Source organism: Parasteatoda tepidariorum, chromosome 8 (genome assembly GCF_043381705.1).
Source record: "Parasteatoda tepidariorum isolate YZ-2023 chromosome 8, CAS_Ptep_4.0, whole genome shotgun sequence".
NCBI lineage: Eukaryota > Metazoa > Arthropoda > Arachnida > Araneae > Theridiidae > Parasteatoda > Parasteatoda tepidariorum.
Genome location: NC_092211.1, coordinates 16,261,146 through 16,283,734, shown reverse-complemented (window position 1 = coordinate 16,283,734; position 22,589 = coordinate 16,261,146). Strand labels below are relative to the sequence as shown.

The window sequence follows — 22,589 nt, the reverse complement described above, 5'->3', positions numbered from 1 at the left end:
TGATAGATCAAACGGCCAATTGCAGGACCCCATGAGACTCTGTTCTGTACCGTAATAGCTTCATCCACAGAATTACGGTAGCCTGATTAAGAAAGCCAATACTGGAAGAGGGGAAAAAAATCTCGGCAATCCAATACTTGGTCGTAAGTTTCTTTTGTAATAAGAAGGGAAAATGGAATTTATGATAAAGTAAATCATATTTTCGTTAATCCGTGAAGGCTGTTCTAACAAAGTTTTATTGGGGTTTCGAAAATAAAGTTATTAAAGAAAAGTCACTTATTTATCAGGTATGTTTTCAAAAACCGAAAAACCGCATATTTTGTAAATAAATAGTCTTACTAAATTACAAAAGAATTGGGAACGTAGTTCCTAATCGTAAAGAAATATTTTAGCTTCATTTTCTGAATTTTTGATCATGAATTTTATTTTTAGTTTACTAACACATCTTTAACATTAGATTGTCTTAGAAAACCATTTTGACTGCTTTTTCATTTGCAAAAAAATGTACAAATAATAACGCATAAATTATTATTTTTTTTCAAGTAAAGCAAAAATTTTTAATTGTTAATATTTACTTATAACTTGATATACAACAGTAAATTATATAAAAAATATTAAAAATTAATTAAACAAATTTCTTTACACATTATTCTTTCACAATGCAGTCATTTTGACTGCTTTTGGGCAATATATACATATACTAAGTTTCAGTCTTTTTAGTGTTAATGTAGAAATAGAAACCAGCTTAAACTTTTTAAAGTTTCATTGGCTTGAATGTCAGGCTACATCGTTTGAATACAACAATGCAGTATTTAAGCTCAGCTAGATTAAGCAACAGTTAATCATTAAACACTACTGTCAATCATTATACATTAAAATAGTTGACATTATTTGGCTGTTGAATATATTATTTTCATAGAAACTTGAACATAGATAAAAAATATATTGATAGTGATGAGGCTATAATGTAGAATTTTGCACAACACGTAAACCTTGATTATCTGAAGAAAAAAAACTTACTAGAGAAAACTTTATTTTTTCATTTGTTTATTTGTAACTTTTTTCTTTGGGTACAAGTTAAATTAATCGCTGAATGGTGATCGCAGGTTACTCATTTGGCAAAATGGTTGTTGTCTAATTTTTTGTTCAGCCTCGGTAAATTTAGGCCTTGGGATCGCTTTTTTTCTTTCTTCAACTCGAACCTTTGGGACAGTGTCAAACATTTTGGGACCCTTTTTATTTGCGATATTCACCTGGATTAGTATTGAAAACGATCCATTTTGACTGCAGGTTAGAATTTCTGATTCTCAATTAAAACAATAAAAACAAAAATATGGTTCAAATGATGAAATTATCTTTTATTCGCCTTTCAAGAAGTATTTGTGGGATCTCTCTGGTCCCATATCTCAAAAATAAACTCACCAACTTAATGCATAACAATATTAAAAGTGATAAAAAAGAATTCTAAAAAATTTTTCAAACAGCAGCGGTCGCCATAGCAACGCATGCAATGAAGACGCATGCGCACTGCTTACTATTAGTCTTGAACACAGTTGAAAAGTGTGATGACGTCCAAATAAGGTGCGCACGCCATCAAACCCAAAACAACGCCCATTTTACCAATGGGTAAAAAGATATTTTGGTTTTTGAGGTCACCCTGCAGCTCTTGGAAATCAAAGCTGCAGCCTATCTAGCTAATATGCAAATTCGGTCTTGGAATTTACTGCACTGTACTTTAGCTGTTCTCTAAAAGTTATTTCGTCATATGAAAATCTTTTCGTCTTATTAAATTTTTTTTCCAAATTTTTTATAGGGTAATAAGCTGTTTTAATAACACTTGTGAGTTATAACTGTCACTCATGGTTGATAAGATTCAATGATTTCTAGACTGCATTTTCGATAGTTTTAATTAAAATAGCTTAAGTGTCAATAAGATGAAAAGCTATAAGTTTGCGAAAATGAAAAGCAATTATGATCTGAAATTTTTATAGTATCTAAAAAAATACTCCAACTATGCCTTGTTTGGTCAAAAAAATTTTAGAATTGTTTATCGATATTATTAATTTTTATCTCGGTGAAAAAATCTAACCAAATTGGTGATTTTTTAAATAATTTCAACACTTTTAAAATAAGTAATTAAGCTATTTATTCGTTTTAATACAGACAACAACTTTCAACGAGGTAATAAAAATATCTTAAAAATCAAAGTATTGATTCGATTTTAAGGCTCCCAAAGTATGACTTTTTAATTTTCTTGTTGTAACAGCTCAAATTGGTGATTGTTTTAAAAGATGAATACTTCTATTTATAAAGTAATTAAGCTATTTGTCCGTTTTAAAGTTCAGTCAACTCATTTCATCAAGATAATTAGGCACGCAAACTGTATCGTTTTTTAATTTTTCTTGACGAAAACTTTTCTAAAAGATTATAACAAGGTAATGAAATCAAACTATTATAAATTGAGCCTGACGGAGAAAAGTAAGGAAAGAATAATCATGTTTGGATTAAAGTATGTTGGGCCTGCGACTGATGAGTAACTTAGGACCCTACTTAAACCAAATTAGCCGAAACTTACCAGTACCCAGAAATATTCAAACTTTTTTATGAAATTCAGTTATTAAACTTTTTATGATTTCAGTTCAGGTTTTTAAAAATTCAAAACATCTCAATGAAATTTTTAATTTTTGTACAAAATTAATTGACTTTAACATTAGAATACGTTTAAGTGTTCATGTCAGTAAAAACATTCTGTCGGAAATTTTTAACGTTAGCCTGTATGAAATGTTAAGTGTGGTTCTTGTTTGAATGTTACGTCATTGTTATAACTATGAAATAGAGAAATTTACAGAATTTTTTTCTCTTTCACAAAATTTGTTACATTTTAGCCAACCAAACACCCCAGAAATTAATAATTGTTTTGAAAACGGTTACAAAAAATGAGAAAAATTAAGTACTAAGAGGTTGAAGCAAAAGAATATAAAAGAATAAATAACGGAGTCAGGTAAGGGTGCGTTTGAGCGAGGAGCAGAAGAGAACAACAAGGCTAAATAAGTGTTTTTTTTTTCTTCTTCTTTTTATCAAATTTCACACTTAAAATACATAAAATTGTTTAAAATTTTAAAGAAAGATTGTGAAAAAACACACTTGAAAAAATCTAATTTTTAGAAAATTATGAAAAATAATTTTACTTTCGTAAACTTTAGAGAACCCTTGAAAAACCCTACAAAATGTTGGGGTCGGGGGCTAATAGTCCATCTCTTTTTGTGAAATTTCATCAAATTTCAAACTTAAAATACATAAATTTTTTAAAAATTCTAAAGAAAGATTGTGAAAAAATACACTTAAAAACATCTAATTTTTTTAGAAATTTAATTTCACTTTCGTAAACTTTAGGGATCCCTTGAAAAACTCTACAAAACATTGGGACCTGGGGGTAGTAGCCCCATTCCTTTAGTGAAATTTTATCAAATTTCACACTTAAAATACATAAATTTTTTAAAATTCTAAAGAAAGATGTTGAAAAAATGCACTTGAAAATAACTATTTTTCAGAAAATTATGAACATTTTTTTACTTTCGTAAACTTAAGAGAACTCTTTAAAAACCCTACAAAACATTGGGGTCGGGAGCTAGTAGCTCATTTCTTTTAGTGAAATTTCATCAAATTTCGCACTTAAAATACATAAATTTTTAAAAATTCTAAAGAAAGATGGTGAAAAAATGCACTTGGAAATATCTATTTTTCAGAAAATTATGAATTTTTTTTACTTTTGTAAACTTAAGAGGACCCTTGAAAAACCCTACAAAATGAGGGTATCTGGGGGTAATTTAACCCTAAGTAGGGTACTCCGAAACAAAAATAACTATCGCAAATAACCCTTTGAGAGGGACTGATATACTTACATATTTAATCACAGTCTAAGCAAAATATCAAAGCTTTAAGAAATAAAGAGCAAAATAAGGATTCCTGAAATGCTATCACCATCGATTTATTCTTGGCGAGAAATTCCATTCTTGCGTGTCAATAACGTCACATAAGGGTGTCAATCTACACAACGTGGAAAATTTATTATTCTGTCCCAAATGAGGGATCAAGCTCAAGGGGTTGACCGCACTGCCGGACCATGTGCAGCCGATAATTAACCGGTTTGCTTATTAATGAGCTACAGGATCTCGAAACAGGGGATAGCTCAGACCATTTGCGTTCACTACCTCATCATTACAATTTGCATTTATCTTGCTTGATTCATTATTCACTCGATAAACGGATAAAACTTCACGATCACAGGAAAAGATAAAATAAGTTTAAAATAGAATTAAAGCATTTTTCTAAGTTAATTTTATTAAAGTGTGCAATATTTCCCCCTTGAAACCTTATTTAGTAAAAATGAAAAATATTTTATAAATATTAATTATGCTTGCAGAGGTGTCAATTTTCCAAACTAGCTCTCAGTAATCAGAAGTACAATAACACATATATGTACAGGGATCTGTCTAAGCCGAATTTACTAGCGTTTTGCGGTACCTTCACAAATTCAACTTTAGGAAAAACGGTAGTTTCACAAAACACTTTTTCTTAAAATTTTATTTTTGTATCCTGAAAGAAACGATAAATCCATATTTTTTTGTTGATTTTTTAATATAATTTTTAATTTTCTCAAATTATGCCTAAATTTTCACAAAATATGTCTCAATTTTCACAAAATAGGTACCTCTCAGAAAAACCTAGACAGACCCTTGATGTATACAGTTAGAGTTTACAAAATTCAAATTAGCTTACTTTTAAGGTATATATACTACATAATTCATTATAGGTATTTAACATAAATAAAAGAATATATATATTTCGGTTATTTGGGACTATAAACTCGTGTAAACCCATGTATTTCTATATCTATTAGCATCCCTATAGTTATTATTCACTTAGTTAGATCGTCTTAAGTAACAACTTAAGATTAGTTATATTATTTTAATTATATTAATATAATTATATTAATTTAATATTTTATTAAAAGCATTTTTTAAAGTTAAAATTATTTAATTTTTAACGCACATTAAAAAAAAAAACTAATCTTTGATATAGCGTAAACATTTAACTTTGTTAAAAAGTAGACAAATGGAAACAAAGAAAGATTGTTGTTTAACTAACTACTAGTTACAAATTCAGAAAAATATTTTTAATGACTGCAGAAAGAATAATATATAAACAAATAAAAACTATTATAAAAGGGTAAACAATAACAATGATAATAAATTTATTAAAAACCAGTTGGAATCAGTGCAAAATTTCACAAGAAATGAGTGTTAAAAATAAAAAGGCACTAAAAACTAAATTTTAAATTTAATTAATAAAAATTTTACTGATTTTTATATTAAGCGGCAGTAGCATTTTGTTCTTATAGAGACTGGAGTTGAAGAGACTGAAGTTGAGACTATGTAAAAAATGCTTCTTTTTGAATTATAAATAAAGAATTTTTACGCAAATAGCGCATACATAGACGAAAAAAAAACAACCTTTATTTTCCAAACAAACGAAAATAAATATTTTTTTCCTTGTAGTAATTTCGAGTCGTCCTTAAGCATTTTCATTTTTAATCGCGAAAAAAAATATCAACAAACAAGTAATGATCTGCACACTAAAAGAGTTAATAAACGACTTGCTGAAAACTTGCATAATTTAATAGCGGGGAGACGACTTTTATCATTTTAAGCTGCATTGTTTAGAATGATGTGTAAATTTGCAAACCTTGCAATTCAAACTTTTTTCGATCATGAATAAATAAAGTCATAAAAATTAATCGATAATTATAAGTAATTATTTTGTTTTCATAGAAATATCTTTGGGTAATTCATTTTTACAATTGAGCGCAAAACAGTCAAGCACCCTAACAGTCAAGAAGAATGACGAAATAGGAAAAAATATTAAATGAGAAATTAAAGACTCAAACTTTTCATTGCTCTCCTGACTTGACTATTTTCTTATCTCCTTTCATATATAGAGTTTCAAAAATTTTAATCCATGAAATGAAAAGATAAAAAAAAAAGTATTCTGAGGAAGTAAGCGTTCTTTTTTTTTTTCTCATCTTTTTTTTTTTTTTTTTTTTTTTTTTTTTTTTTTTTNTTTTTTTTTTTTGTCGACTGATTTCGTAATTTGCATCTGAGTGGTAGCGCTTCGGGCTTTCTTGCTACAAGTCCTGGGTTCGATCCTGAGACGGGACAAGGTTGGCTCAGCCTTTTATCTCTTCAGTGGTTCGGTAAAATGAGTATAAAGCATGCTTGGAAATAAAACACTGGGGGTTCCGTGTTCGGCTAACCACCCAACCGGAACGTATGCTCCTGCACCCCAAAACCCAAGGTCAAGAAAACTAAGATGGGTACAGTATGATTGGCTCTTTATGGGCAGTTGCACAACTAAATTTTATTTTAGTTTTTGTAATTTATGAAATATTTTCAGCACTAATTAGTTGGTCCACTAAATATCGAAATCTAGAGCATTCGCCTACCAATGAGGTGAACTGGGTTCGAATCTCAGCGACGGCTGGTCAATATGAATTCTACATCCAGCTTGCACCCACCACAATGCTGACGAGAAATATCCTCAGTAGTAGAATGATCATGGGTTTTCCTCACCATGTAACTCAAATACGGGTTGGTTCCACCAAAAAGTCCTCCACAAAGACAAATTTCTCCTAATATTTGATCCAGGAGTTCCCTTGCCTTCTGGATTGGGTTCAAAATTACAAGGCTGCGTAGTTGAACATTAGGAGTCGTAAACCCAAAAACTTGGGGGTCGGATGTTCAACGACGGTTATAAAATAAAAAATAAAATATCGACCTCTGGAGATATTAAGATTGCGTCTTAGCGAGAGAAAATCCAACTATCAAATCAAAAGTTATTTAGGTTATTCGTTTTATTTTGTGCACTGTATTATACTAATAAAACGAAAGACTGACCTGTGAATCCCTGTGGACACCTGCAGGCGAAAGTATTCACAGGATAGATGGGACGAAATAGGAGACTGTCAGAAGATATAAATCCAGAAGCATTTCCGAACTTCAATACAGAGAGGCATTCTTCGAAATTGACGCATGGCTCTCGGACACACAAGTTGTCATCGAATGGTAGGACCTAGAAAATAAAAGTCAGTTTGTACGTTAGGGGATCCCATGCCGTATAACGTACCAGTTTGTATTGTACGTTATATGACTTGAGATAAATAAAGTGGTAGATTCGTAAACTAAAAAAGCAATAACAAAATAATTCATTTTAAATATGCATTCACAATTAAACTCAAAAGGACAAAAAATTAATCACTGATGGGAGATCATGAAAAAGAATAATTTATTAAAGTGTAAAATTCCCACTCTCAACTTTAAAAAAAAAGAGCTTCGAATATTAGGGGGATTTCCACAAGTTTCCTTTCGTATCGTAAGACAAAATTTAATAACAAGTGGTAATACTTTGAAATAGTTCAAAATGTGATCGTAAATGGACAAAAAACGTGCGAAAATGAAATTACTTCTTTGAGGGATGATATCCCATAATGTCGGTGTTATTTTTATTGAATCTTGTTAAATAGTACTAAACTAAGTGATAGGTTTATGGAAAATGCCTTATAATTTATAGTTTCCTTTAAAAAAAATACAAAAATTACCTAGAAAACTGCTAGAATTATTATTATTTTTTTTAAATATTCAAGATATTTAAATCAGAATGGTTTCCTTAGTTACTAAATACGTTTCACTATATAATTATTAAAAAAAAATTTACATATTTTTAACACGTACGCAGTATAAAAGAACTGCTTGAAATATCCATATTTTGCGCAATTTTTGCATTGAATTTCTTTTGAAATTCAAAAATGCTAATTTTATTATTAATTAAAAATTTCTCATTTTTTAAAAAATTTTATTGGATATTTTTTAAAAAAATATCCAATAATTTATATTGGTAGAATTTTCCTTAAACTTCTTTTATATTCTTTAAACTTCTTTTATATTTACGAATTCTTTTATATTTAATGCATAATTATTTTGTGTTGTCTTTAAAACTAAAATTATCATTGCATTTAGACTTATTGTCAATTATTGTATGAATATGTTTATTAGTACTTATTCTGATGTTCCAAGACTCTATGCTTTAGAATACTATTTAAGAATTTATACCTTTTTACTTTTTAGAACTTATTTGGTTCAGAACTTGTTATTTCGAAAATTCACGACTCGAAATTTATTTAGCTTCCTGATTATTCCGATGCTCCAAGACTCTACGTTTTAGAATACTATTTATGAATTTATCTTTTTTACTTTTTAGAACATATTTGGTTCAGAACTTGTTATCTAGAAAACTAACTGTCTCAAAATTTTTCAACGTCCTGTTTATTCTCATGCTCCAAGACTCTACTTTTTAGAATACTATTTAGGAATTTATCTTTTTTACTTTTTGGAACATATTTTGTTCAGAACTTGTTAACTCGATAACTCACTCTCTCGAAATTTACATAACGTCCTGTTTGTTCTGGTGTTCCAAAACTCTATATTTTAGAATACAATTTAAGAATTTATCTTTTTTACTTTTTAGAACATATTTGGTTCAGAACTTGTTTTCTCGAAAATTCCTGTCTCGAAATTTTTTAGCGTCCCTTTAACATTGAGATATCAAGAGTATACTGTATTTATTGAGAGGGAAATAAAAAATAAAAAAAAACGGAAAGTGCTTTAACTCAATGCAAGTAACATTCGAAATTGAAAAAAATTAATAATAAAAAATTAAGAAACTATTATAACGAGAAAAACGAAATGAACTTACCTGAACATTGGCCAATCGAGCCAAAATGGCTCGATTCAGATACACCCTTTCCTGAAGATAGTGGGGGGAGTAATACTCATCCGGGTCTCGAGAATCAGGTCGGTGAACAGAAAAACTGACATTCAGTATCTTTGCTTCCACATCTGTATCATCCTATTCAAAGGTAAAAAAAAAATTACGAATTTATGAGCATCGTAAAAATTAACTAAGAACTCAAATTGAAAAAATTTTTGATTAAATTTTCTATACACAGTTTGAGATTTAAGTCTACAGGATTGGAAGTATTATTAAAATAAATGATTATTCAAAATCAGTGATAATTTTTTCGCTACTCAATTATTTAAAGCTCGCATAAGTCAAATAAATAAAATATTAGGGTGTGTAAATATTCAATATGGTGCAAGATACGTATGTAAATAATTCGAAACCAGGAAAGTCAGACAACAAAAATTGAGATCCATCAAGTCCAACATCCTTCAACGTGTCTGCCCACATGTTCTGGCAAGGAAAAAGTAATGAACCATGCATTTCAATGAACTATTAACATTACAGTGATCAATGAGTGCTACCATTAACCAGCCGATTCACTTGCCTTTTAAATTATGATTAATAATTAATTAATAATTAATTAATAAATAAGATTATCATTAATTAATAAGTGTTTAAAATTTAGGAAAAGGACTATTTATGTGAACAATAATTTTGGTTACAATTATACATCCTTGCGTCTGAATGACGAGAATAACTGTACCTGGCAAGAATTGGGCATGACACAATTAAAAAAAAAAAAGTCAAAATTTCAGGTGGTTATTTCAATATTTAATGTCAATAGAATCCATTCGCTTTATAATCTTGATACTAAAATTAACTGCTTACAAAATTATATTTATGTTTCATACTCTGTCTTTAACTTATATAAGTCGGAACAAAAAGTAGGTTTTTCGAAAATTAACATAGGAAACGGCTTCGATAGAAAATAGTGGCTTTTAATTTAAATTGATGTTTTTTATTTATTCATAAAGAATATAAGTTACGTAACTTTTAGTTGTTAACCATGTACTGACACCGATAGGCTCTGATCTGGAATTCATCTGTACTGATGATCCGGAAACAAATATCATCAGTGACCAATTTCGGCTGCTTGCGAATTGAAAAAAATCAGGTCGTGTTGAAGGGAAAAATTCCCCAAAACTACGACTTTAGCAGTGCTGTAGTCTTAAAATGAGGAACTAATGACGCCATTGACTTATCATAAATTTTATGACGTGTCTATTCTTAAAATGAAACATAAGTCGAATTATGGTAAAATTATTTGTGAGAGATTCGTTTTGATGACAGTTAAATTATAAAGGATCCATTAACAGATCTAAATTTTGAATGAAGGCACCATTCCTTTGCCTGGAAGCTGGTATAGTGTGGTGTTGAAATACTAAAAATAGCTAAACTAAAATAGGGATTTTTCGAAAGCGGTAAGCAAAAAATAATTACGTTTCTATTATATTCATTTAAAAAGATGCAACACATACATATATTTTCATATAAAAGAGATTCTTCAATAAGTACTGTTATGTGTCTACATTTCTCCCGGATAACACTCGATTTCCTGGTTACATTCCGGAAAATAGAAGAACACAATTGTTACTTTTCATATTCCATTTAATATTTTACTTTTATTCCTATTGAAACAAACATTCGAAAACAAACACGATAAAAAATATTCCTTTGACTCGAATGAAGAAGGAAAAATCACCGTATCTCGATTGTAGAATGCATGTTCCAAGAATGCATTTATATACCAACCTTTCAAAAAACTAATAAAAACAAAAGACGGTTATGGAGATGCGTTCAGTGTTACTGCATATCACACATACTCAGATGATGAGGAAAAGATTATAGAAAAGGAGGAAAAAATTGATGAAAGGCGAAAAAGTGATTGTGCGAAGCTAAAAAGGAATGTTTCGGTGATAAATCTACAGAAAGTGACAGGGATGGAACGATGGAGACACTTCAAACGATAAAAACCCGCCCCAGTTAGTTTGATGACACTTTGATGGTTCGTTTTTGGAACAAGTTCAAAAGGAGAGGATACAGATGGGGGGGAAAAAACAAAATGGCGACAAATCAATCATACTCCGAACAAGTGACACAAAATATAAGTATTTCTTTTGGCGACAAAAGAAGACGATTTTGACATTCTGCTACTTAAATCGTTTTCAAAATCACATATTCCTTTTGAGTTTTATTCGAATTGCAAAACTTATAAGCGAACGTGACGAAAGCAATAGTTTTCGTTATTTTCCTTTTTTATTTATTTTAATGTTCAATGATGAGTAAAAAATCAGTTGCATAAAAAAGAAACGTTTTAAAATCATAAGATCAAATTGAAAATAGTTCTAAAATATTTGTGTTAAGGCAGATGAAGGCGTTCCAAAAACATTTTTTCAAGGGGACTAAAATAACTACAATAATTTACAATGCATGTAGTAAATATTTTTTACTATTTACAGTAATTAAATTCCTCCCTTTATAAAAAAAAGTAGGAGCCAACATCACTGTTTTGGATGTTAAACTTTACATTTTGTTTTATTGCACAAAAATTATAGTTTGAAATTCCAAAGGTGTGTAGAAAAATTTAGATTTAGTACAACGGAACAAAACATTAACATTCGATAATTAGTTCGAGAATCATTAACTGTCAACTTGCAATAAAAATTAATATTTGGACCACTCTGCAAACCGTAGAAATGCAACTATAGAGTTTAAATTTGAAGCACGAGGATCATTATTTTTTATTAACTTAACACGAGTTTGTTTTATTTTCATAATTCCAATACGTCCGAAAGTTATTGCAATTTTAAGTATTTTTTTCGTAATTTATTTTGCTTTAAATAATGAGTATTAATCTGTTGTTCTAGGTAAACTTATTGCTCCCTCTCTCGAGATTTTTACTTATAAGCTTGCACTCGAGTTTATATCAAAAGGAAGAAACAACTAAGAGGTGTTACAAGATATAAATCATTAAATTTCTAAAATTTTTGAAATATTAAATACTTAATTCAAAAGTGATAAAAATAGTCTCCTATTTGAATCATCATAATGATATAAATCTTACTGATGAGTAAAATTATTACTCATTTATTTCTTCTTCATGTGTTATACATCTGTATTCCTCAATTCAAACTATTAGGGAGATTTCGCAAATTTTAGTTAGCCTCGTAAATTTACTGACGCATGCGCACTAGAAGTTCTGATGAAATGCGCATGTACCCCTGAAAAAAGTCAAGCTTTCGTAAGTGAAAATAAGAGATTTTGTAAGAATTCGTAAGTTAAACCTCCGCCGCTTGATGTAGTGGAATATCATTTTAACTTCAAACACAAAATAAAAACAAACATTCACAATGGATGTAGACCATTTCTTTAAAGCTGCTATGTACGATTCAAGATGCTTTGCTTTATTTAAAACTGAGGATCTATGAGCAGAAATACTTGGTAGATTATAGATTTTAATGAATTCAGCAATAAAGAATGCAGCATATAATTATTATTAATATTTAAAAAAGTTTAATTAAACTTTTATTGATTATTTAACTTCTTTCAACTAAATTGTACAGTTAAAATAAATATAATTTTGAAAAAGAGAAAATATATCTAGGTTCTTATGGAACTAGACAACCATAATGTTAAACAAGAACCAATAAAATTATTTTTTTATCGAATGAACTTATGGTTGTAAGATCGCGCGCGCGCGGTTTGTTTCTAAATTTCATCAATACATTTCTTGAAATTTGCATTCCATGTCTATGTTTTTAGTTCGAAGGTAGGCTTAAGCAGAAAACAGTATTTAACAGCTATAAACAGCATGCGTGTAGCTTTGTCTTAGTAGCGTAAATCACGCCAACATAACGTAAAGATACGTAGCACCTGAAATAAACGTGAGCATGCGCAGTTACTTCCACCTTACATACGAGAGCATGCGCAGTTGCTTCCACCTTACGTACGGGAGCATGCGCAGTTGCTTACATCTCACATACGGGAACATATGAAAGCCGGCCTAAAAGTGCGAAATCTCCCTATTTTTTCAATTTAAGTTGATCATTTTTAAAATCAAGGCACTTTTTCATTTCGTTTCGATTAATAGATTAAAAAATGTTCAAGCATAATAAATATATAATTTATAAAATTATAAATGCGAAGTAATCACAGAAGTTGGTGAACGCATTGAGTAACGGAAGCAAGTCCTATAAATAAATTTAATTTGAGATGAAAATAACTAGAATTTAATTTTTTTTATACTGATCATAATTTTATAAAAAAAAGAGCTTTATTATATTTTAAAATCTAGGTGCCTAGCTCTCCCTTGGAAATCTATCTGAGAACGCTACTGGACTGCTCACTCTTATTTATAGATTTATTGTCATCTTTTTGATGTTCAATTGCGTTTTAATGTACCATTGGAAATAAAAAAATATTTTAAAATCAATTAAAAGTGTCTTTTTCAAATATTTTAAAATTTTAATTGATTTGAGTTAAACACTACATATTTCCTCAAACAAACAATATTACAATAAACTACAGTACTATCATTGTCAATTAATAACAATTAAGGAAAATAAAAGAAACATTTCAAGAACTTTAAGCGCAGCCTAACATGTAATTAAACTCTTCAGAAACAAAGCGTTCCAGAAATCGAAAATATGAAAATTATTCGAAAGGTGTGGTTGAAAACTCCCCATTCAATATATCTAAAGAACGCTAAAATAAATCTGACTTCCATTAAATCCAAAATGCAAGGGAATATCGATATGGATATTCTTAATTGCACTCAAAAGACCAGATCCTTAATATCTATTTCAATTAAGAATTAGAAAATATCTGCATGCGGCTCTAGGGACATTCCATCTAAATTATTAACATTCGGAATTTTCTGGAATAATTGTCCTCGGGGTGTGTTCCCAAAATATGAGATAGTTATCTAAGAGCTTACCCAGAGCAGTGTTGAGTGTGATTACGAACGAAAATGTTCGATTCCAAATTATCTTTTCTCGTTAGAGAAGTAAAAAATTCATCAGGAAAAACTTCGAATTTCATACGTAAGGGAGTTATTACTCATGTGTGGAATTGAAATGGAAAAAAAATATATATAATGCGAAGAAAGAAAAAAAAATAAAGAATGTATACCTTCAGGTTCTAGATGGAAAAAGAATTTAAATATTTTCTCTGTGTTGTTAAGCTTTAAAAAAAACTTGAGAATATAAAAATTAAACATTCAAACACAATAAAAACTTCATGAATAATGCTAAAAAAATGAATTTGTTGCATAATTCTAGGAAGGCAAAGTTAAAACCCCAAAGAAAAATAAGCCGTAAGAAAATTGCATTGCACCTTATTTTTGATGATTAAAAACAGATAAATGGCCGAAACAGACCAAAATTTCCATTTCAAATTGCTTATTAACGCTTTCGTGTGTGTCAAGGTGAAAAATTGCTATCAAAATTTAAAACACTTTTCGGTTAGCTAGAGCAATTAAATCTCTAATGGAGCTTGTACCTGATAACAAAGCAGTTTCAAATCGTTTATGAAACACTAAACATTTATCACAATATTTCCACAAATGGGAATTTCCCATCAATCAAATTTTTGACCACTTTTCGACAAGATAAAAGCACTTAAACTCGCTTCTAAAAGACATGACAAACTTTGGCACTTAGAACTCTGTTCTGAATAACATCATACGTTTTCTGATCGCTACAAGGAAAATTAATAGTCATATTATCGATAAGATGTATTAGTTATTCATCAAAATATCGACTTTTAGAAGAAGCTAGACTGCTTAGATTTTAATTGTAACTGCTGGTTAAAAATGCTAGCCTCAGTCGCTTACTAATCAATACAAGCAAATCAAAGGGAAGTTATAAAGTCAACTAAATTTTGATCTATTAACAGAGCAATCAAATATGAATCAGAGCTAAAGGCGTCAAATCTCTCTCTCCATAAATATATAAACAATAAAAATATTTACATAATTGCCACAGCACAACACTAAATGTTGAAAATGAAGTCAAAATTCCATGCATGCTAAGGAAAGGAAATTCATACGTAAACTCGGAAAGAAGCATTATCAAAATCAGACGATTAAGTATCGAGGAAGGCAGTATTTTTTTTCTCAGTGAAATATTAATTTGTAACCTCTAATGTGCATCTAATTTTGATTTCAGACAAGGATTTTAAAAATATTGGAGTGTTTCATAATGAGAGCACTTAATATATATTTCTAGAACCCTCATCGAAAATGGAACAAAAAAGCTACATGCATTGGGAGTCAAAGGTCAAAAAAGGCTATCCTTAACTTTATCAATCCACTAATGAAGAAGGTGAAATGAAATGTATCGAATTGAACCTGGTGAAACTAAAAAGTGTTTCTAACAATCATCTTTTAACTGTTCTTTGTTTCATTCATCAAACCAATGAAGCAAACTTTTATATTATTACACCTGCTTTTCTTAGTAGTGATTTAACATATTTCTTTAGCGTTTTCGTATTTTTTTTTAATTAAGTCAAAGTTTTTGATGGTTTTCCATTGATGGATCAACATAATCTTGATGGTAGCCATCAATGAACCATTTTAATATATTGATGGTAACCATCAGCCCAAAGTAGGAATTCGGACTGATTTATGATGGTCCAACATAAAAATAACAACCTGTTTTAATGGTTTGTTCATGTTTAACCACCAGAAATTTCCATCATAGTTTATAAAAGAAACCTAAAAAGAACCAAATGATGTTGAAGGTACATTCCTGCTTGATCAACAAAACTTTCCATTAAACCATCATGGAAATGTATTGTTGAGCCATTATGGACCATCACGAATTTCCATAGTATACTAGAAATTGAATGTGGAAACGACCATGAACAACCATCATCCCAATGTAGGAATTAGGGCTGATTTATGATGGTCCAACATTAAAAAAGATTTTTTATGGTATATTCCTGAGAACTAACAAAACTTTCCATTAAACCATCATTAAAATGTATGGTTGAGCCATTATGGACTATCACGAATTTCCATAGTATACTAGAAATCAAATGTTGAAACGACCATGAACAACCATCATCCCAATGTAGGAATTCGGGCTGATTTATGATGCTCCAACATTAAAAAAGATTTTTTTATGGTATATTCCTGAGAACTAACAAGAGTTTCCATTAAACCATCATGGAAATGTATTGTTGAGCCATTATGGACCATCACGAATTTCCATAGTATACTAGAAATTGAATGTTGAAACGACCATGAACAACCATCATCCCAATGTAGGAATTAGGGCTGATTTATGGTGGTCCAACATTAAAAAAGATTTTTTATGGTATATTCCTGAGAACTAACAAGAGTTTCCATTAAACCATCATGGAAATATACAGTTGGAACCATCATGAACCATCACGGATCATCATGGAATGTTGGTTCATGAGAATCAAACTTCTCTTGATGGTAAACCATCATAGTAATAAAGCAGTATTTTCAACATGGAATGATGGAAGTCTGTTGACATATCAAACACCATGAACGCATAATGATAGTGACCATCATGAATCTCATTGAAACCAACATAAATCATCAAGAATTTTGAATTTGGTAAACATTAATTTAAGACTAAAATTTTAATGTGCACACTGTAATCATTTTATTGACCCTAAAAATACTTTAAAAGTGATATACTAAAAATATTAATATTAAATACTGTACTTGCGGAATATCCTGTTGATTGAAACGAAAAATTATAAAATTTAGCTAACGCAAATTCTAAAATATTCTACGCCAGGAGAAAAATTCATATGTGAAGCGAAAATATATTCATCATAAGCATATAAAGAGCTGTAAAAATAACAATTGAAAACAACACAATAGTATTTGAGAATTTTATCGAAGTTAGAAGCTTAAGAAATCGATTTATTTCTTTCGATTATGATTTTCATCACTGCAGACAAATAAAAATAAACATCAGCGACGGAAATCGATTGACGGGGAGAAAAAATTTAAATTTCTTTTTCGAGAAATGGATTTGCATTATTGTATTCAGCTGAAGTTTATTTTCAGATGCCTTATTTTTTTTAAAAGTTCAGAAATCGAAAAGTTCAAAGCTGAGCACTGAGAATAGCGAGCCGAATATGAATATGTTTCCCCGAGAGAAAGTAACAGAGGAGACACCTTTGCACGAAATAATCGAAAAAAAGGCAAGAAGAGAAAGAACTGGAGTGACAGTGAACGTTTTCTGTAACTCGATTGTGAGAAGAAAAAAGAATTTTATATTACAAGAATAGGCCAGTACCTGAAGAATTAAGCATAAAAAATTAAATCTCCGAACGGGAATAATTAAGGGAAAGCTGGTAAGTGTTTTAAAAGTTAGATTTCGCTCCAAAGCGAATAAGGGTTGTCCATAATTAGGATGTCATATTGTTTTCAATATTTTTTATTTTTTTTCTTCCTTTAGTCATATTTCACCATTACCCTTACCCTCTTGTCGCATGTCACACTATATTACAAAAATATATACTAGCATTATTGCATAAATACAGTCAAACCCCACTATAGTGAACCTTCAAGGGACCGAAATTTTGGTTCACTATAACCGGGAGTTCACTATATCCGTTACGCAAGCAATTTAACTAATGGTTTCCAAACTCCTCCCTTTCATTACACATTATTTAAATAAATGACTGAAAAATATTATTTAGTAGCGAAAAATGTGTTATTTTTCATTACTCTTCGTCTTGCTTACTAAAAAAAATATTAAAAAAAAAAAAATAGTAATCTTTAGTTGATGAGCAATCCTGACAGAAAATGCATATTGATCCCACTGACACCTTACAGGTGCATTATCTGCCAGGGTTGGAAATATCTGCTTGGTTTGTTTAGGGATGAGAAAGTGAGATAAAAGAAGATTATCGCTCAATTCCCCTCTATAGATGGTTTTAAAAATCGGTATACGTATTTATTTTAAAGTAAAAATTTCGAAATTACAAAAAAAAAAATGAGGAAAAAAAATCAGTTGAAGACAGAAAAAAGTTCATTATATCCAACTTCCTCACTTTTTTGGTTCACTATATCCACAAAAAATAACATTATACGTGTATAGAAGCACGGAACCTAACATTTCGTTCACTATATCCGGGAGTTCACTATAAACAGTGTTCACTATAGCGGGGTTTCACTGTACATACCAGCATATTACGTAATATATATGTTACTGTGAACGACCGAAATTGGTGGTTGTTGACTTCAACCGGTGAATGTTGACAATCACATAGTCGCTTTGGTGAATGTCCTAAATACTATATACTAGGTCTAGTTTAAGTTGCACTTCCCAGTATACATATTTGCCCGGTATCGATGTTTTTTTTAAGGTCAAGTGCCACTGTTTGGCATGCATTTAGCCGGTATTCCGAACACTGATTTTTTTATTAATCTATCCTCAGCAGATCATAAAATATCAAATAAATATAATAATATCAACGAATACATTAATTTCAAATAGGATATAACAAATATTTCGGACATTCACCAAACGGCTATGCGACATTCACCGAGGAAAGTCGACATTCTCTTGATTTCGGTTATTCACGGTAACACATGCACAAACGTCATACTATAGTATAAATCATATTTAAAAATTTATTCCTTTTAAACTTTTGAAGATGGAATTTATGTAAACAACAATACTATTGATTACATGGGTATTTATTTCGTTGAAAAAGATGAAAAAAAAAGGAAAACAAATAGTCTAAAATTATCCAATTTGATGGTTTTCAACTCCCTACCTTTCCCACTCCCCTTGTCTTAAATTGTCACAATTTCAGAAACCCTTTTCTTTCCCTCCAAGCTTGACATCATTTGTGGAGGGCCCCTTATTTGATTTTGGCCTCGGACCTGAAGTGAGTGTCAGCCATCTTCTTGAATTTACGAAAAGGAAAGGGGTCAAAAGAGAGAAAAACTAAAATGCATCTATCCAGACAAGGGAAGTATTCTTGTCTATGCAATATTTTTGCGCGTTATCAATTGAAACTAAAATCAAGCTAATAAGACTACAATATAAATAAAGAGAGAGTATACTTCGAGCTATAAATGAAAAAAAAAGCACAAATGATAAAACAAAAACAGATATACTGTGGTTTGCTATTCCATTTAACAAGAACTTCCGCCAGCGTCGAAACAACGAGTATTAGAAGAAAATACGAGGCAGCCAAGTTGAAACAAGTTATTCAGCATGAGCTTATTCCTCTTCTTTCACTGGTTCAACCGCATTTTTCCTGGTTGTAACTTGTCTGTCTCAGGTTTTCTTTAGTCACTCTATGATTTGGCATTGATGAAGCTACATGTTTATAGAACCAAAACTATTTTGTGCCATTATTTCAGAGATGCCAACTGCTCCGGACGAGCCAAAATAATTTAAAAAACGGTAAATAACTACAAACTAAAATTTGAAAATATTTGACTAATTTTGCTTGCTTTTTAAGAGGTTTAGCATGACATAACTATAATGTAGTGGTGAATCATATAAACCTATGAATTATTTAGAAATAGCGGTAGATTAAAATCTAATAAATTGAATTTATTAAACCAAGAATCACAATTAATAAACTACCACCTGCAAATATTTATTCGCTGTCCGGAGCATGTTGGCATCTCTGTTATTTGTGTGTGTGTGTTTAAAAACTTTATTCAAAGGCCGACCGGACTGTGTATTTGGTACGGAAGCTGATCTTACATCAGAAAGGTTCTGAGTTTTAATCCCGGACAAGGCAAGAATGTTATTTTATTCTCTGTACTATCTGTTCTTACTATGGCAGCAACGTCGGCCCACCCAGTATGGTACCCCTGAAAGAGTGGCCAAGAAATCTGCCTTATTAATACCTGAATGACGAGTGTCAGTCGGGTGGGCATTGGAAGAAAAACTTTATTTTATGAGAGTGATAGTTTAAGAGTTATGAGGGTATTATAAATATAAACTAAAATTTTCGACTTATACCTATTTAATCGACTGATATTGCTCTCAAGACGAGCTACTCCTTCAACACCTAGCTACAGGTAGACCAAAGAGAAATGGAGATGAAGGCTTCACAATTTCGTGACCAATGGCATGATAAAGGCAACGGGGTCAGCGTTGCACAACGGCCATCTCTTTCCAGACAATCTTACTCCCATCAATCTGGAAGTTGGGTGAGCTTTAAGTCACTACAAAAGATAAGACCCGGGTCCTGATATCTCAATGCCTCAACCACTGAACCATAATGGTTCAATAACAGGGTGCGTAGCCAAATTATTCAACAAAAAATAAGCACCTTTTAAGCACTTTTCAAGCATTTCAATAATATTTTTAAGCACTTAAAAAAAACACAATTAGGTAGGATTGGAAATTTTTTGACAATTGACGGTTTTATTTGGTTTTAACCGTCATGTCAAAGAATTAAAAAAAAATTTCGGCACTGTTTTTGACAATTGTCAAAAATTTTTAATCATGTAAATCGAATGGCGCTTTTATGCGCTACGGACTAGATTGCGCAGAAATAGAGTGGGGTTGAATTAATTGTGAAAACGTTGTTTAGGATTCGTAGGACTGATTAGTAGGGAAAATTAACATGGTAAAGGAAAAATCTCATTTTGAAAAAGGGAAATTAAGCACTTTTTAAAAACACCCAATGAAAAGAGCACCTTTAAGGGCCTTTAAAAAACGAAAATCGAAAATAAGCACCTTTAAGCACTTTTTAAAAACGCTACGCACCCTGAATAATTAAGGTAATATACCTTATGCGCTTTAGCTTTGGTCTATGGTATGCTGAATTAAAAGAGGGATAAAACTGATAATATGAAAGTTATGCGAATTTTTAGAACAATGAATATAAATTTGGAGTCAAAAACAATTCCTTGCTATGCATAGTAATGAAGTACTATGCGGAAAGTAATGTTTCAGTTTCCTTAATCTTTGTACTTTACCACACAGAAAAAAACATGATAAAGGCTTGGAGAGGCAAACTCTATAAGGCCTTAATTAAAACTTTAAAAACAATTGTTATTTTTAATGTCACATAATAAGATCAATAAAATATATGTTCAAATATTTTTCTGTAACTCGAATAAGGAAAAAAATCGAAAGAATAACAGGAAGAAAAAAATGTTTTTAATACCAATTTAATAATTTTTGTTTAAGATCTCAAAAAGCTGGAAATTTTTCGTTCTTTTATAACAATAAAATTGCACTAACCTGTACATTGAATATAAATATGTTCTCTTTGGGACATGGCACGATGGCGGCCACCCCCTCCACGAAATAATCGAAGAGGGGGGAAAGGAAGGCTGTCTGTGACATGTCGTCGAGTCTGACGGTGACGCTGTTGAACAACATAGCCTCTGACACCAGTCGCACCTTCAGCTGACACTCAGCGTGTACTTCGTTGATGCCATCTGAAAAAATAAAAAAAAATGAATTGTCAAATCGTCGTGAAAGTTAATTAAAAGACTTGTTGTCATCGGCGAGAAGTTAAGGTGAAGTGTTTTCGAAATGAAATGGATGTTAGGGATTAACAAGTTAGTTTAAAAATTTGTTTGACAAGTTTCATAAAGTTCGATATATGACAGCTAACTAATTACATCATTTTTTTTCTTTTATTAAATATGTTACTTTTATTCATGATCTTGTATCGATATTTTTAAAGTTCTTGTCGAAACTGAAGTAAAAAAAGTATTTACATTAGGTTCTGCAAATTATATTCAGGTGATGAGAAAAAAAAAGCTAAACAAATCTAACGAATCCCTACTGAGAAAGGTGAACACAAAAACCAGTTTGATTGCTGGAGAAATAACACTATTTTTGCAAAAAATCGCAAGAAACTAAATTTAATTTAGTTAATGTGCTCAATTACATTAAAGTAGGAACAAATTAAAATGCTGTTCCATTACTAAAAATAAAAACTTGCAATTTAGAGAAGCACTTTGATTACAACGAGTATCTAAACAATTGTAGATCAAGAAAATAAAATTCTAGAAGGGTATAAAGTCTAAAAATATCAACAAAAAAATAATTGGCTAGCAAAAGCATGAATAAAAGTAAAAATATTTAAAAATAACGGGCTAGCAAAAGCATGAATAAAATAAACTAAACACATAAAGAGATAAACAATAAAATAAAAGCAGACGATAAAATTAGAAGACCTTTTTAGAACAGAGTTGTTGGTTTATTTCGAGATTAGTTTGTTTTGGAATTTGTGTTTTCATATAACCCGTTACGGGTTGGGTTTTTCATATATCCCGCTACGGGCATTTTTTCTAGTTTGTTTTATAAGATTTAACTATGCCGTTACGGGTACTTTAAATTTGTTACTATATTTGTTCTGGTGTAAAATAAATGTTTTTTTAATAAAGCAAAGAACTGTTTCTTAATATAGCTTGATACGTTACAGGGGGAAGGGGGATAAATAACACGGAAACAATTAAAATAAAGTTAAGAATTAAGCTGAAACTACTTTTTATTTTTCAAAAAAATACTCATATGATCGTTTGAACGATAAAAAAAAGAATAATGAAACGTGAACTATTTAGTAAAAAAATCAACTAATAAAATAAATGATAAAAGCTACAATTCTTTATCCAGAAAAGGGGAGGGGGTATAAAACACACCCACTGCACATCGAGCTTAACATGGAACTCAGATGGCTTATTTCTCACCTCATGTAATGCGACAGATGGGGTAAAAAAGGCAACAACAACAAAAAATAAGATCGAAAAA

General features: G+C 30.5%; 1 protein-coding gene across 2 annotated transcripts in view; it reads right to left on the bottom strand.

Moving 5' to 3' along the window:
* LOC107454259 (Protocadherin-like wing polarity protein stan) overlaps positions 1–22,589 on the bottom strand; it is a 399,719-nt gene that overhangs the window by 153,749 nt on the left and 223,381 nt on the right. For both annotated transcript variants that reach the window (XM_043041038.2, XM_043041047.2), the window contains exons 2-4: positions 21,069–21,268; positions 8,809–8,961; positions 6,954–7,128 (exon numbers count right to left, since the gene is read on the bottom strand). In XM_043041038.2, the coding sequence (XP_042896972.1) occupies positions 6,954–7,128; positions 8,809–8,961; positions 21,069–21,268 (528 nt within the window). The remainder of the gene's footprint in view (positions 1–6,953; positions 7,129–8,808; positions 8,962–21,068; positions 21,269–22,589) is intronic.